The sequence below is a fragment of the Dromaius novaehollandiae genome, chromosome 2 (assembly GCF_036370855.1).
Source record: "Dromaius novaehollandiae isolate bDroNov1 chromosome 2, bDroNov1.hap1, whole genome shotgun sequence".
Taxonomy (NCBI): Eukaryota; Metazoa; Chordata; class Aves; order Casuariiformes; family Dromaiidae; genus Dromaius; species Dromaius novaehollandiae.
This window is the reverse complement of record NC_088099.1, coordinates 161,181,480-161,195,918: the sequence shown is the minus strand read 5'-3', so window position 1 is coordinate 161,195,918 and position 14,439 is coordinate 161,181,480. Positions and strand designations below refer to the sequence as shown.

At 39.7% G+C, this 14,439-nt stretch overlaps 1 protein-coding gene across 1 annotated transcript in view; it reads right to left on the bottom strand.

The window, feature by feature from the left end:
• The window catches only part of TG (thyroglobulin), a 162,912-nt gene that overhangs the window by 108,510 nt on the left and 39,963 nt on the right, over positions 1–14,439 (bottom strand). The window contains exons 21-26 of the mRNA XM_064507891.1: positions 10,132–10,281; positions 8,223–8,393; positions 4,343–4,465; positions 2,563–2,678; positions 1,809–1,917; positions 398–595 (exon numbers count right to left, since the gene is read on the bottom strand). Coding sequence (XP_064363961.1) covers positions 398–595; positions 1,809–1,917; positions 2,563–2,678; positions 4,343–4,465; positions 8,223–8,393; positions 10,132–10,281 — 867 coding nt within the window. The remainder of the gene's footprint in view (positions 1–397; positions 596–1,808; positions 1,918–2,562; positions 2,679–4,342; positions 4,466–8,222; positions 8,394–10,131; positions 10,282–14,439) is intronic.

The following is a 14,439-nucleotide window of genomic DNA, read 5'->3' as shown; positions in this document are numbered from 1 at the left end:
GGTCAAAAGAAATATCTTTCCAAAATGCTTTCTATAAGCAGCGTGAGAAGCTCACTAGTTCAGGTCTTTCTCTCCACACAGCAAACATCTGAATTCAGGTTAGGTAACTATTGTCCCTTGCAAGTGAAAAACCCCATGCAGAGGAATGGAGAAGATAGAGCTGTTACAGGTCAGACTCAGGCATTGCTCACATTCTATCTACACCAAAAAACATCCATGATGTAGAGGCAGGCTGCTGGCACTCCAGCGTGATGTAATCCCCAGCCCCACTGGGGCATTCCAGCCCCAGAATGAGTTCTATCCAATGAGTTTTTTTGCTTGCTTGTTAGCTCTAGTTCTCTCTTGCCTTTTTTTTTTTTTTTTTTTTTTTTTTAATTTTGCATTGTTTATACAATACCTCCATCAAGTGCAATCTGACTCAGGATGAAGCCATCACAGCAAGAGTCCCTGCTGCAAGTCTGCCGACAGAAGAGCTGCACGTCAGTCAGAGATGTACTGGCTGCTGAGAGAACCAGGGAGCGATACACACCAGAAAGCACGTTCTGAAAATTAGTCCTTTCAAAGATCTTGAGTCCAGATGAGTTAAATTCTTGTCCTGGGTAGACAGAACAGGAAAGAAACGTTCAAAAGAGCTCAGAAGGAGACATGATGCTTTCAGACTGCCTGCAAACTGAGGCTGGTTGAAAGTTTTACGGTAACAGTTCAACCTTAAAAATCCTTTTTCTGAACTCTGGGTTTCAAACGAAAGATAAGATCACCAAAAGGTTTGGTGGAATTATATCTGGGTAGTTCATTAGAACACATTGCCAGGGTAGGCAAAACAGTTTGTTGTACCAGCAAAGAGCTCCTAATTTGACATACAGAACTAGACTGATCATACTGCACTTTCAAGTACTACAATAAACCACACCCAGGTAGTAATAACACAAACTTCTCTAGTTAAAAAAAATAAAAAGCCTAATTTGGCCAGCATAACCACATCTACAGTTATGGCTTCTGTGGACTACTTAAGAGGACAAGATTCATCTTATCCTGTATCTATCATCAGCCTCAACAGAAATCTAGAATAGACCTGGTATCAGTGTTGATTATAATGAGTTCAAGGGGCTTGTCTTATTTCAAGTGATACTCAGCTGCTTATTATTTTTAATAATAAAAATAAATAGGAAACCAGTGACAACAGTGTGTTTTGACTCAAAATCTGTTATTCGGTTGTCTTATCTTGGACTTTGGCATACAGCCCAAAGTTGGGCACACAATTGATGAAACATGCAAAGGGATCAACCATAGTAAAGATAAAAAAATCAAGCAAACAAAACACACTCCACAAGCTTACAACATTCATTAGTTCAGCTGAATCACTTTGGGACTCACTGGAGAGCAGGGTATTTCTCAGCTGGCATATTAGTAGACCAATGAACCTAAACTGTTAAATAATGTAGAAGCTGGTCTACAATAATGCTTTATATAGTTAAATAGCAAACTGTTCAATAAAGAAAAAACATAGTACAACAAAACATTATATAAAATAAAGATGCACTGGATAGAATTTGAGTTTTTGTGGGACTATCTGCCAAAAAAAGCTGTCAGAATGGCTCACAAAAGCAGCATTCCTTATTTCTAGGAAACAAGCCTGAAGGGAAGATTTCCTGAGGTTGCTGGGCTACTGTTCAGTGTTTAGCTCTGAAAAGACTTTTGTCCTCATAAACAAAGATGATCTCCTCACTTTTCATCATCATCTTATATAGAAATAACTACAAGCTCAAGCACAGCAGTTTAACATCAGACCACTGATTTGCATCTCGTACCTTTCTTCAAATAGACCATCACTGCATCCCCCTCTTGATTTCGGATGTTAAGCAGGCAACTGAGACGGCCAACACTAGTGGCAGCAGAGTTCTCCAAGACACCTTGCACCTGGGACAGAAAATAGATATGCACGATAAATGCAACCTAATTGATTTCCTCTCCTAAAAAGCATTTTCCTTTCTTAGTCAGAAACAGAGAGGGAGGAATTAGTGCACACACATTAGAGCCACCACAACTCCTTCAGGCCCAGGGCTGATGTTTTTTATTCTGTCAGACGGACATCTCAACTCTTCAGTGCTACTTTGCTGTGCATAAAAAGTAGCGGACAGGAAGCTGCTAATGAGATGTGCTAAAGAGTATATGATTCAAATCCTAGATTACAAGAAGGGATTAAGAAATGACTGCTTCAGGTAACCTGATTAGTGACCTAGACACTTCTGGTTTTGACTATTCAGATTAATCCCCCCCCGCCCCGCTTCTAAATTAGCCTGATCTGACTGTGGGAGTTCAGCATGTTTTAAAAAACAAGTGCTGTGTGGTGTTTCAGTCAAACACTGAGGAATTCAAACATGCCTTTTGGGAAATTCTGGGTGTAGTTCTCTACCAACTTGCCAGTGATTTATTACTACCATAATCAAAAGTGGTATCCAAGTAAGTCAGGTAACAGCCTGCTATTCTTTTGTGGTGCCTTCTACTTAAACTGAACCTATAGCATTACGTTAAACACACACTTTTAAATATCATCATATTTACCAATTCAGATGTAGTGCAGTTGAAGTTGACTTCAGCAGCACTGTATAATTCGCACAAAACTTGAGTATCAGCAGACGTTATGGTTGCAAAACCACATGCTTCTTCCTTCTCACAGTCTGAAAAACAGAAAAAAACCCTTACGTTTCTTAGCATTTCACATATACAATATCAGCTACATATTCCACTGTTTAGTGTCACCTATTTTTCATACCCATATCTAACTGCAAGCACATGAGTTTCACTGGGTGAATGAACTTTAGCTTTCAACTATTTTAGCACCAGCATAAGTTTTTAAATCAACTTTAATTGATAGAAAAGCTTGTTTCAACATTCTTCATCCACTGATACAAACAGCTGAGTTGGGTCTCACCACCTACTCAACTGTTTAACATCTGCTGGATGATTTGGCCTGAGGCAGTCAGAGAGCAGCCACATGAACCACTTTGCCATCACGTCTGTGCAAGACAGTAACTCCATGGCAGACAGATGGTGACACCACTACTTGCTCCCACAGCTCTGCTCTTACAGCAGCATGCGAGATTGTTTCCCAGTCTCTTTAGTACAAAAGTCAGCCAGGTTAGACCAAAATATCATCAGAAATCTAAACAAAGCTGTCCGACTTTGCAGGGGAGCAGAGATGGAAGGGCTAACCCTTACCATTCAGTAAGCACCTCAACAATAACATTTTAAAAGTAGAACTGCCAGGTGAATATAAATTTATCTCTTAATTCCCCACAAAGACTTTGCTAAAATAAAAACCAGCCTTAACTTAGTTCAGCATAGCTTATAATAAAAAACACAGGCCATGCATACTGAATCAGATCGCTTGCCAAAAGGGCATCTTTCCCTCCCTGAGTTCATGCTCACAGTCCACTCATCTTGGTGTCTTGCTTTTGAGGGTCTCTAGTTCATGTTATTTCAGAGGAAGGTGCAAGAAACCTTGCAGTAGGCAGCTAGGGGATGATCTGGTGCAAGAAAATAATTCTAGTAACATGCAAGGCTTCTCAAAATCATCTGTTAGCTTGAGAGCTAGCTACTCCAACTAGACTACAGTATGTGATACAAAGACACTGACTTTGTCAAACTTCGGTGACTTCTGTCCTGAAGAGAGGCCAACTGTGTTACTACCGTCAGGGTGTTATTTTGAAACCACTTTTCCTCTCTTCAGAAATCTGAGCATTAAGAGACATGAGGCAAGCATTGATCCAAAGCACCCTGAAAGCAGTGTTACAATTCCATTAGCTTTAGATGACTTTAAATCAATATAAACCAGAAAACATGATGTGTCCAAATGTGCTATAATACATACATTGTAAAGCTCTGCATAGGAATACCTTTGCACTCAGAGTATCTGACATAAGCAAAAGTGATTTTTCTTTTACTTGCCAGTATTTGCCACTACTTTGAGAAGGACTGAAGACTTTGGTTTTCACATGTGCTGAACACCTAATCCTTCCTTTGCCTGCACATCTGAAAAGTTATATGAATATTTCCTGGTTTGAATCTTAGCCCTCATCCACACTGCAAACTATATCAACTGGTTTTAAAGTCAGATGATTTGCCTAAAGCAGTACATAAAGTGAGAGGACTTCTGGAAAGAAAGAGCAATCTCTTCCCTGAACCAAGGTCACCAGAAGTGTAAACAACTTGCAATGAGTTGGTGCTGAACTGCTAGAAACATTTTTTGTCTAGGAATATAGTTGTTAGCCCATCATATAAAAAGATTCTTCTCAGTGATGGTTAGTGTTGTATTCACAGATTTGCTGAGAGTTTTCCTCACCTGAAATGCACTGCAAAACTGGACTTTGCAGATCTCCTCCAAATGATTGAGACTGAAGAATTACAGCTTCTTCTGACCCATAAATCAGTTTGGAGGCAGGGACTCTGTCAAATTTTCTGAGCACTGAAAAACAGATACTATAATCAGTTCCAATGCTTCAGAGAGACAAGGAGACTTTAGCTAGAAAGAAAGAAAAAAATAAGATTTTTGTAGGCTTGCTTATTAAGTAAACTCATCTAAATTCACTGACAATGCAGAAAGCAGCTGGACTGGGGATATAATTTCTACTCTGCCAAAATGTGTCACAAGATCTTTAAAAAACAATTAGTCAGGGGTGCATCGGGGGTTTATATTCCAAGTGAGACTTCACTTCCAACAGCAGACCAGCCATCTCCCATTACTTGTTCATGGCACACAACCAACCGTTGAGTCAATGGAGATATCAAAGTTCTGCAAAACAGTCACTGAGATAAGAGCCACCTCCAACAGAAGTTGACTAGAACCAAAATCTAGGAGCTTTATTACTTGTGTATAGCAGCATAACACTGGCAGTCCCCATTAGCTTCAAGCTCAGGGATATATTCAAGGCAGTACAGCCCTCATGCTCCTTTTGGACTCATTCAACCTTTAGCTTCAGACTCACACTTTATGTGCCAAACCCTGTTATCTGCTCTCTCTGGACTGGACCCACTACACCTGAATGTAAGGATGTCCAACAAGCAACCTACAAGCAACGCTGTTTATAAATTGGGAAAAGCTCGTGGGGTCTAGAGATGCAAACCCCACAGGTCACTAAATGGGGTGAGGTATCTGATTTCAGCTCCGGAAGGTCTGGTCCAGTCTGTGCCCTGAGGGGGTCCTAACACCTGGCAAAGGCACAAGCAGTGGCATCACCACCACCCTGCTCTGATTACAACTACCTGTATTAAAAAGGTTTTTCTGGTACAACGTGTCCACCAGCCGATGCACTAACATTTGTTCATGAGCACAGCATATAAAGGAGAAAGGAAGAATGTGTTGACTTTCCACCATCCCTGTGTTGACCAGATCGCTCCTCTAAGTGCTCCAAATGAACACAGGCTTCTGACTCATTGCCTCCAAAGCATGGCCTAGACCTAAAAGACTTAAGCAGCAGGAGTCCTGGTCGGATTTCAGCCTGTGGGAGATATCTGCATATGGAAGAACTGGAGGCTTATTCCTTCTTTCCCTTGTGCACATGGACACAGATCCAGCAGGAGGATCCCATGCCTGACTTTCTCCCTTAAATGTCTGGATAAATCACAAAACAAAAGTCAAGGATAAATTTTTTAAACAACCATTTGTACTCTCACAGCAAAACAGTCAGAAATAATATGAAGCAAATGTCCACTGTTGTCAGGGGCTGAGTCAGCAGGTGCTTTTGATAAAACTGTCATTTCTTTGGAAGGAACATAAGGGTTAGCAAAACATTTAACACACACACACACAAACACGAAAACCACCCCTTGCACTCCAGCTCATCTGGGAAGAGGACTGAATAATTATGTACACAGAGCTGGAAGCTTTTTCCTTCCTAAAAATATATAGGAGCCCAAAATATAAGCAGGAGCCTAATTCTGTACGAAACTTCCTCCTACATCTGCAATTTGCAGTGATGCCTGGTTAAAAACAGAATTCACAGGTCTTCATAAAACTGGAAAGAAGTATTTCTATGTTGTCTGCAGGTTTTTTTTATTTTTATTGTCCTCATCTTTATTTTGAATTATGCCTTAAAAATGATATTTTTAAAAGCTTAAAATACCAGGCCCCCATTTTCTCTCCTACAATAGGATGAGAGAAAAGTAAAGAGAAGATAGAAAGCGTAACCAAACATTAAACAAAACACTAAAACTACCGGAAAAGCTGCTTTTTTTTTTTTATTCTTGAATTTCATTTTTTAGTTTAAAGTAAGATGAAAAGAAAAAGCTACTTTGTTAAAAAAAAACAGAAAAACAAAAATGAATGAAAAATATTCTACCAGCTCCCATTTTCATGAGCTTATTAGTTCACCACTGCCCTCTTCTCAAAAGTAATATAGCTACTCAGCTGTTTCACAAGCTCAATGTGTAGCAGAAATCCTTCTTCATCCCACATGACAGGCACAAGTGTTACTGAGGAGCAAAGCTCTAGGTCCCATCCCTGTTATTATGGCAAATATCAAGTGTGGCTTAAAATATAAGAAGAGTGAGAAAAGTAAGTGTGAGTATGGGTTGTTACAGCTTTGCACTGTGCATTCTTAAAAGGAAATTCTTCCTCCCACTGCAGTCTCAAGAAACATAGAGCAGTTGGGTTATTTATTGACCCTACCTCACCACCAAACTCTTTTCAAAGCAAGATCAGTCTTCAGACCCTGCTGTCTTGCCATATGCTGAATTTACTTAAGGGAACTAGAAAGGGCAGGAGGAAAGTAAAAATCATGTTTTACTTTATAAAATGCTTTCTGGAAGCCCAGAATGCTCTTGAAACAAACAATTAAAAACTACTCTCTTAATTATCAGAAAAAAAAAATCGGTCCTCATTTTTCTTGTTTTTTTTAACCCCTAAACTGTCAATACTTTTAACTTTATTTATTCGTCGTCAACTCTTCCAGCATGAGACACAAAACAAGCACAGATATCCACAAGTGGTCTTTCCCAGACAGAGTAACAAACGCTCATGCTGTGAAGACTGGGGTGGCTGTCAGCAGGAGGGCTCAAGGTAAGTACCAGCAGCCCGATTCTGCTGTGACTGAGTCCTGTCTCCAAAGAAACATCCCAATTGCCCATGACTGACAGCACTGAAGGTCAATGCCTTGCCTTCGTATACATAGGATCAGCAAATCTCTGAGCCCACTACATTTAACTGAAGATAGTTTTGCAACCTCTTCACAGCTAAGGGCTTTCATTTCATGCCCTTCCACTCAGCTTATTTGTCATAAGACACTGCCTAACTCAGAGCACACCATGACATCAGTTTCTAAGCTGAATATTCCATTAAATCCAACTCCAATCATCTGATGAGTTGTAAAATCTTCTTAAGAACTAATCTGAGGCCAAGGCAAAAGCTTTGGGGCTGAGAGGCATAGTTAGAACTTATTACAGACAGTTTGGGAACTGTTTGATGGATGACTTCTGTGGTTACTAACTTATGACTGCAGGAGCTACACCCAGTTGATCAAGCTCTCATTTTGTTCTATTCTTTCTTTGGATTTCCAGTGCATCACCTGCTACCCTACCTTTGTGTTATCTGTTTTATTTCATGTCACCTGAAACCCAGTTCCATTGCAGATAAGTATTCAAGTACTAAGTTGGTAAATGTTTTAAAATAATTTTTAAAAATCTAATGGTTAACTTCTTTCCAACTATTCCTCGCTGACAACTGGCATTTCGTAACTGTGTTCAAGCAGAAGCAAATTTCCCCACATTGCAAGGATGTGCTCATCCAGTGAGATACCGCACAGCAGCAGCCCAGACAGCGACGCTGTGCCGTGGCTGTGAGGTCATTCTCAAACACAGCCTATTTCACATGAGCGTGCTGATGAGTGATAATTTTACAAGGAAATCCATCAGTCTGCTTCTCTCCCCTCACATAACTCTTTCACAATTCCAAGCAGAGAGTAGGAGATCATCATATATCAGAAGCTGTCAGCTATCTCAGAGTGCAAGAAACCTGCTTCTTTCTCTTCCCTTACAGGAAATAACTTCCCCAGTGTCATCAAGCAACACAAAACTGAGGAGAAATGTGGCTTAAGGAGAAGGCCGTTACTATAAGAAAGTGAATTCCCACAGCTTGGCAAGCCAGCTGTTCTGAGCAAAGAGTCTTTTCATCAGGAGGATTCACTTATTTGGGTCAAAAGGCATCCAAAAATTCTTCTGACACTTACCTAGGCACTGGCGGTCTGTAAGCAGATCATCTGCTTCAGTCCAGCCCAGTGCTGTTCCAAAGCTATCAACGCAGAACCATTTCTTGGTGTCAGGGTCTTGCTGGGAAGGTCTATACTGGCCATCTTCATCACACTGTAAACCCTGCTCATTGCTCTGACAGTAAGTGATACCTGTTACAAGTAAACAAAACAAAACAAATAAAAGTGACACAAAAAAGACAGTTTGATCTTGCTGTCACCAGGATTCAGTGCACCAGTAGGACAAAAGTGCTCCAAGTACAGCACAGACTTTACTTAAAACTTGAGCTATAACTTGCAGTTTTATGCTTTGAAACACGCTATAGTCTCAATATTTTGCTGTTACTGTAATTCATATTTCAGCAATTTTTAGGATTCTCTGCCATGAATCACATCTCCATTGTGCAAAGTATGATACAGCAAAGTAGTACAGAGGAAGAACAGTGTTTTCAAACAGGTTTGTTCAGTGCCGACTGCAATGGAACCTGAAAATGTTATGAACAACAGCACAAGGGGCACTACATCAATTGTTGCCTTTTTTTGTTCATTTTTTTAAATCCTCCCTTTCAGGGCAAAAGGTCCTCAAACTCTGTTGTTAGAGCATGAAGAGCTTTGATTTGAATTAGTGGCATTTTCCTGAATACCAGTGCTTTTAAAGATTTAGAAGCAATTAGACATCTGAGCTCCACAGGGAAGAAAATCTGGAATTTTGAACAACAGTCCAGGCAGTCGTAGAGGACCTCAGGTGCGATAAGCCTGATGGGCTTCCCCACCCTGATGCCTGCAGGGCTTTCCCTCAGAGGTGCTGCTGAAGCAGGGGTGGTCTATGTGTGTATGAAGGAACCACCAGAATTTACTCTGGCATACCAAATTGTCCCAACATCAGCATCGCTTTACTTCAAAACATGGAGCTACGAGCTAAGGTAATTTGGGAAACCTCTACATGCAACTCAACCAGCCTTAGCACTGAAGCACAACCTCTGGGAGGAAAATGGAATAAACAGAAAGAGCAGAACACTTCAGCCCTCCGACCTTCCTGTGCTGTGTTCCTGAGTCAATATTTTCCTTTTTCACATGGCAGCTAATTCAAAGTCTTCAGACTTCACCCAAGGAGTGAGTGTGCTCTAAGTACAGGAGTCCAGTATGTACACTGGAAATAGCTGATGCAGAAATCTCAGCCTAAAGTCTTCTTCAGCCAAAAGCTAACTGATGGTTGGATAAAGGGTGTATTACCATAAACCTGTTTTTCATCTCACCTAACACATGAATTAAAAAGAGCAAAACAGTTTGTTTACTTGTCGATGCTATCAAGAAACCTAATCTCACTACTTATTTTTATTTTGACCCAAAGGCTAATGCTGCAGACCAAATTAGAATTGGACTTCCTTTGTAGAACTGTGTTCAAAAATAGCTCATGTAAACTCATTTAAACATCACCTTTAGTTAACAGATCAATGAATAGTTGCTTTGTGAAAAGTACTTGTACTGAAGCAGGGGAAGGAGCTAGACCAGACTTCATCAGTGATCAAGAAAACGCCAGTAAACCTGCATAAGATGTTGCTAGCTGATACTGGTGAATACCCAAATATCATTCCTCAGGACAATGAACATGTCTTAAAGAACCACAACATCCTGGATGAGACTGACCACTCATTTCTCATGCATTTTTGGTCAAAACACCAGACAGTTTGTTCTGTCCTTGAAAAATGTCCAAACGTATGCAGAAGAAATCATATCCATTCCAAAAAACCCCAGGGGGAGGATCAGCTTCCCCCTCACCTTCTTTCCCTCACCTTGTTTTTTTTTTTTTTTTAATTTACATATGAAAAAAATCCACTAGTTATTTGAAGGTGCAACACAAAGGATAAGTGAAAAAATGAGTTCAACTTACAGTGTTCAGTGCTGAATGCCCCATAGGAGCTGGTAGTTTTGCCCATAGGACACTTGATGCAAGAGGAACTTGCTGCCTGATACTGATAGTAGCCAAGAGGACAGGGAACGCATTCCTCATCCTTGAAGTGACTGCCTGGAGGACAAACAACTACAAAAAGAATAACCTTATTACTCTTAGTGAATCCAACCAGTTCAGACATTCTCACACACACACGTATGGGGGTATCTATCACCATGGTAGACTTGCCACAGACTTCAAACCCTTAATGTACATATTTTTAAGTGGGATAACACAGGTAAACACTCCTTAAATGTTCATCAAAACCCAATGACTGGAATATAGAACAAGACCTTTCATTTTCAGATCACCCTCAAAACGTTCCTAAGTTAGTGCACATCAAGCTCTTGGGGAATGCCAAGTCCAGCCCTCACTTCTAGACTGAGCACTGTCAGATCCATTTGTACTAACATAATGAGCTTTGTGGATAGATTGTGAAATATAATGAAGGTAACCTAGCTGCAAATGGCACAACTACTACAAATGTTATAGACTGAAACAGGAAGACTCCTATGAGCAGAAATTCCAAAAACATCATTCAGAAGACCACCATATGGAAATACTTTCATTCTGAATTTCTGGTAATGAAGCTGTTGGTAAGTAATTCCAAGCTCTACAGTAATGGCAGGATTAAAATCAACTAGTTGTGCACATGACAACCCCAAAACAAAACAAAAAGATATTTTTAAGCTGCACAAATATCATTTGCAGAACAATTCAAGAGCATTATTTCCAGCTGACCTGTTGCACATTACAGAGAAAACTCTGTCTTCTGGAAGGTCATGCAACAGCATCTTTCCCTCCAGATCATTCAGATGAACATTAAAGCAGAAGAGTCGCACACACATTTGCAGGACAATATATTTACTTGTTATTTCACAGCTGCTTTCCAGATGTAGATTTCCTTCAAAACACTATCAAATATTTTGGGACTTTGACAAGGGGCAAAACTTTATTTCTGTTTTTGCCTTATATCTTGACAGCAGTTTAAGCCCATATCAGAAAACAGAACAACACTAATGTAAAAATTGGCCCTCTCCACTATAACCCTTATGATAGATTGCTGTTCTGGCCAACATGCTGGAATTTAAATTAATTTAACTTACTGGAAAGCCTAAATGATAATAGATTAAAAAGACAGCTAGTCTAAAAACCACCACCTCTTCCTTCATCTGCTCTAAATGGTCCAGTGGGAGAACCCAGGATTAGAGACAACTGTGGGACTGAAAACTTCCTCCTAAGCAGGTATCACGGCAATTGCTCCAAGCCTAACACATATCGAAAATCAATTACAGAACCAAAAAATCCTGGATGAAACAGACGTCTCCTTTCTCATGCATATTATTTAATACACAAGAGTGCTTGATACATTTTAAAGACATTTTCCAATGAATGTGAAAAGGATCATGCTCATTCCACATGACCAACAGTAGAAGAAACTAAAACGAAAGGAGTAATGCATGCCTAATTTGAAGGCAGAATTGAAAGGATGAGGGAGACATTAATTAAAGCAATTGGAGTTTAAAAAAGAACAAATCAAGCTTTTCAAAACTTCCTCCTCATTTTGTAGTTACAGTCGTGATGTAAAAGTAATATCGGTGTCTCCTATCACACTGCAAGCAAACAAAGCTGCCTTTTGTCTCATACATTAGATTAACAGAGCAAGTACAAAGAACAGAAAAAAGTGTTGGTGCAGATATCCATGTTTTCTAGAACCTACAACTTTTGAAGCCATATATCACATCCACTATAACATATACTCAAAATAAGTATGTAGAGGTTAAGTTTGATTCTGGAAGTCAGACAAACCAAATTGTGCTCTTTCAAGCTTTAATATTCATACCTTTTACAAAGATAAGAAGCTAGATGATAACCTTAAGGCAAAACCTCAGGGCTAAGCAAAAGCACTGGACCCAAACTTTGTATCCCTAAAATAGGAAAAGGAAAAACAGACAAAAAACACCCCCACCCCCCCCTTACTCCTGCACATGAGATTTGTAAGGGACACCACTCCTGACAGGAGCTTCATTTCACTTTAGGATAAGCTCTCACCGCACTAAGCATGCGGCATGCACAGCTGCACACAACAAGAAGTATCACAGCTGATGACTTTCCAACACTTACATTGCTCTTTCTTTCCTCTAGGATACTGGGAAACTTTGGGATATCAGAGTCTTGATCCAGATTATTACAAATGAAGTTTAAAGCTGACAGCTCAGCTATAAATCTAGCACTTTATTTGATTTGGGTTATTCTCTTCTCAAAGCAGTTCTGATACAGCTTACCAAGCATTCTAAATAATAAAAGAAAGCATCAAAGAACAATATAATAAAACAAGGATAAGTAACAAACAGGCTTCAGGCTTTCTTCCTGAAATAAGTGGAGGGAGGGGTTGAGTTCATAAAGCTGCCTCCTGGACAGATTCCAGCACACTTTTTTCCACTAGCATCTTAGCACAGATAACGGCCTTTGTCCCTCTAAAATATAGCTAAGATAAATCTTGTACCTTGAACTGTTAAAGAACCATATTTATAAATACCTAGGGGTCAAGTCACTCAGTGTAACACCGAGACAAAGAAGAAATGTCAGACAAGAAAAACTAACACACTGTAAAAGTTAGACATTTTACAGACAGGAAAACATGAAAGTATTAGGCAACAATAGATACAAACATAACACAACAGATGAACAGATGGAAAAATACATGAGAGATGAAGAGGCAGTTACACGTAGGCTGCATGTTTCTAAAGGAGAATACTAAGTTTACTGAGATCACAGGAAAGCCACCACAACCAAGAGTTGATCCTGCCTCCTGAAGCAAGGGAATATGTTATTTAAAGGGAAATAAAACCAACAAATCAATAAGACCAGGATCTGAAATGATACTTTACTCTCAACAACAAATTATCATTATTCCCTATTATTGGTAGAGAAACAGACTTAGCCGGGATAAGTGACCAGATTGCATACCCATACTGCAAACTAAAAAAAATCTGTGTCATAGAAGGACCTGGAATAGAACTCATAAATCTCATTTTTAGAATACAAAATGCATTCCTACTATATAAAACAGGATCCAGCAGCATGCTTACAGTAAGCATTAAATCTCTGCCAAAGGTTAGACCAAACACCGTCTCCTTTCTGCATTTTTATGATAAACTATTCTACCAAGAGCCTTTTTCCTCCAGTTAGATGGTACAAATATGTGAACTAACTTACAAACCAAATGAATTGACTGCTTTCTAGAACCCCGTATTCCAGGCATGAAATATTTGGCATGATCCAATCCTTTGTAAGCTCTTTTGCTCTGAGTGATAAGTTTTACTTAATAATAATAATGATACTTTTAATCAGTACAACACTACATCTGGTTAAGTAACTGCAAGTTGTTACATTCTCCGGATTCTCCGCAGGAACTAACCTTTTTCCTCATAGCACGTTTACATAACGAACATCTGAAGTGGCCCAGCCTACAAAAATGCACTGAAACTGCAGTTAATTTGCCTTTAACGCTCCAGGTTGAAAACTGCAGCAGTTCAGAACTGATTCATGACTTGATTACTTTTAAGTCCCTGCCTTAAAAGTATCAGTGTTCAACCACAGCTGGAGGAAAGAAATGGCTAGATAGAGTTAGAAGATCTCCTGATTAGTTTTAAGTTTTTGCCCATCAGAAAACAAATACTTCATACACGATGACACAGTTCATAATTTAACCTGATTAGAATCTCTTCTCTAGGTGATCATGGTATTACTAAAGCAAATACAGCACACACCATTCTTGGTATCTGCTATTGCTTTTCCCCTGTCAATAAATTCATTTTAATAGTAAATCCTCAAGAGAAGGCCAGGATAAACCATAAAAGGAATAACCACTAGTATGAAGAATGTACCCTAGTATAATTTATTCCTTTCATATGGAGATGCGGAATCCACCCAACTCTGGCACTTAGGTGTCCAGCTCTATAGGAGGATGATTTAGCCATTCCACAACCACACCCATCCTCCTAGGGACTACCAAGGGACCTAGATGGCACCTACAAAACTGTACAGCTGAACCTACACCAGACACCGCATAAACTCTCCCGGGGGGAGAGAACAGGCATAGTGGCTAAGCACAGAAAAGTTCTTAGAATTCTGGGCTTTTATCTCAGAGTCTTTTGTCAGGATTCAATTCACATAACGTTTAAAACAACAAAGAAGCACAAAAGTCTGCCAGTACTCCAACTGACAGCAAGGTAAGACCTTCAA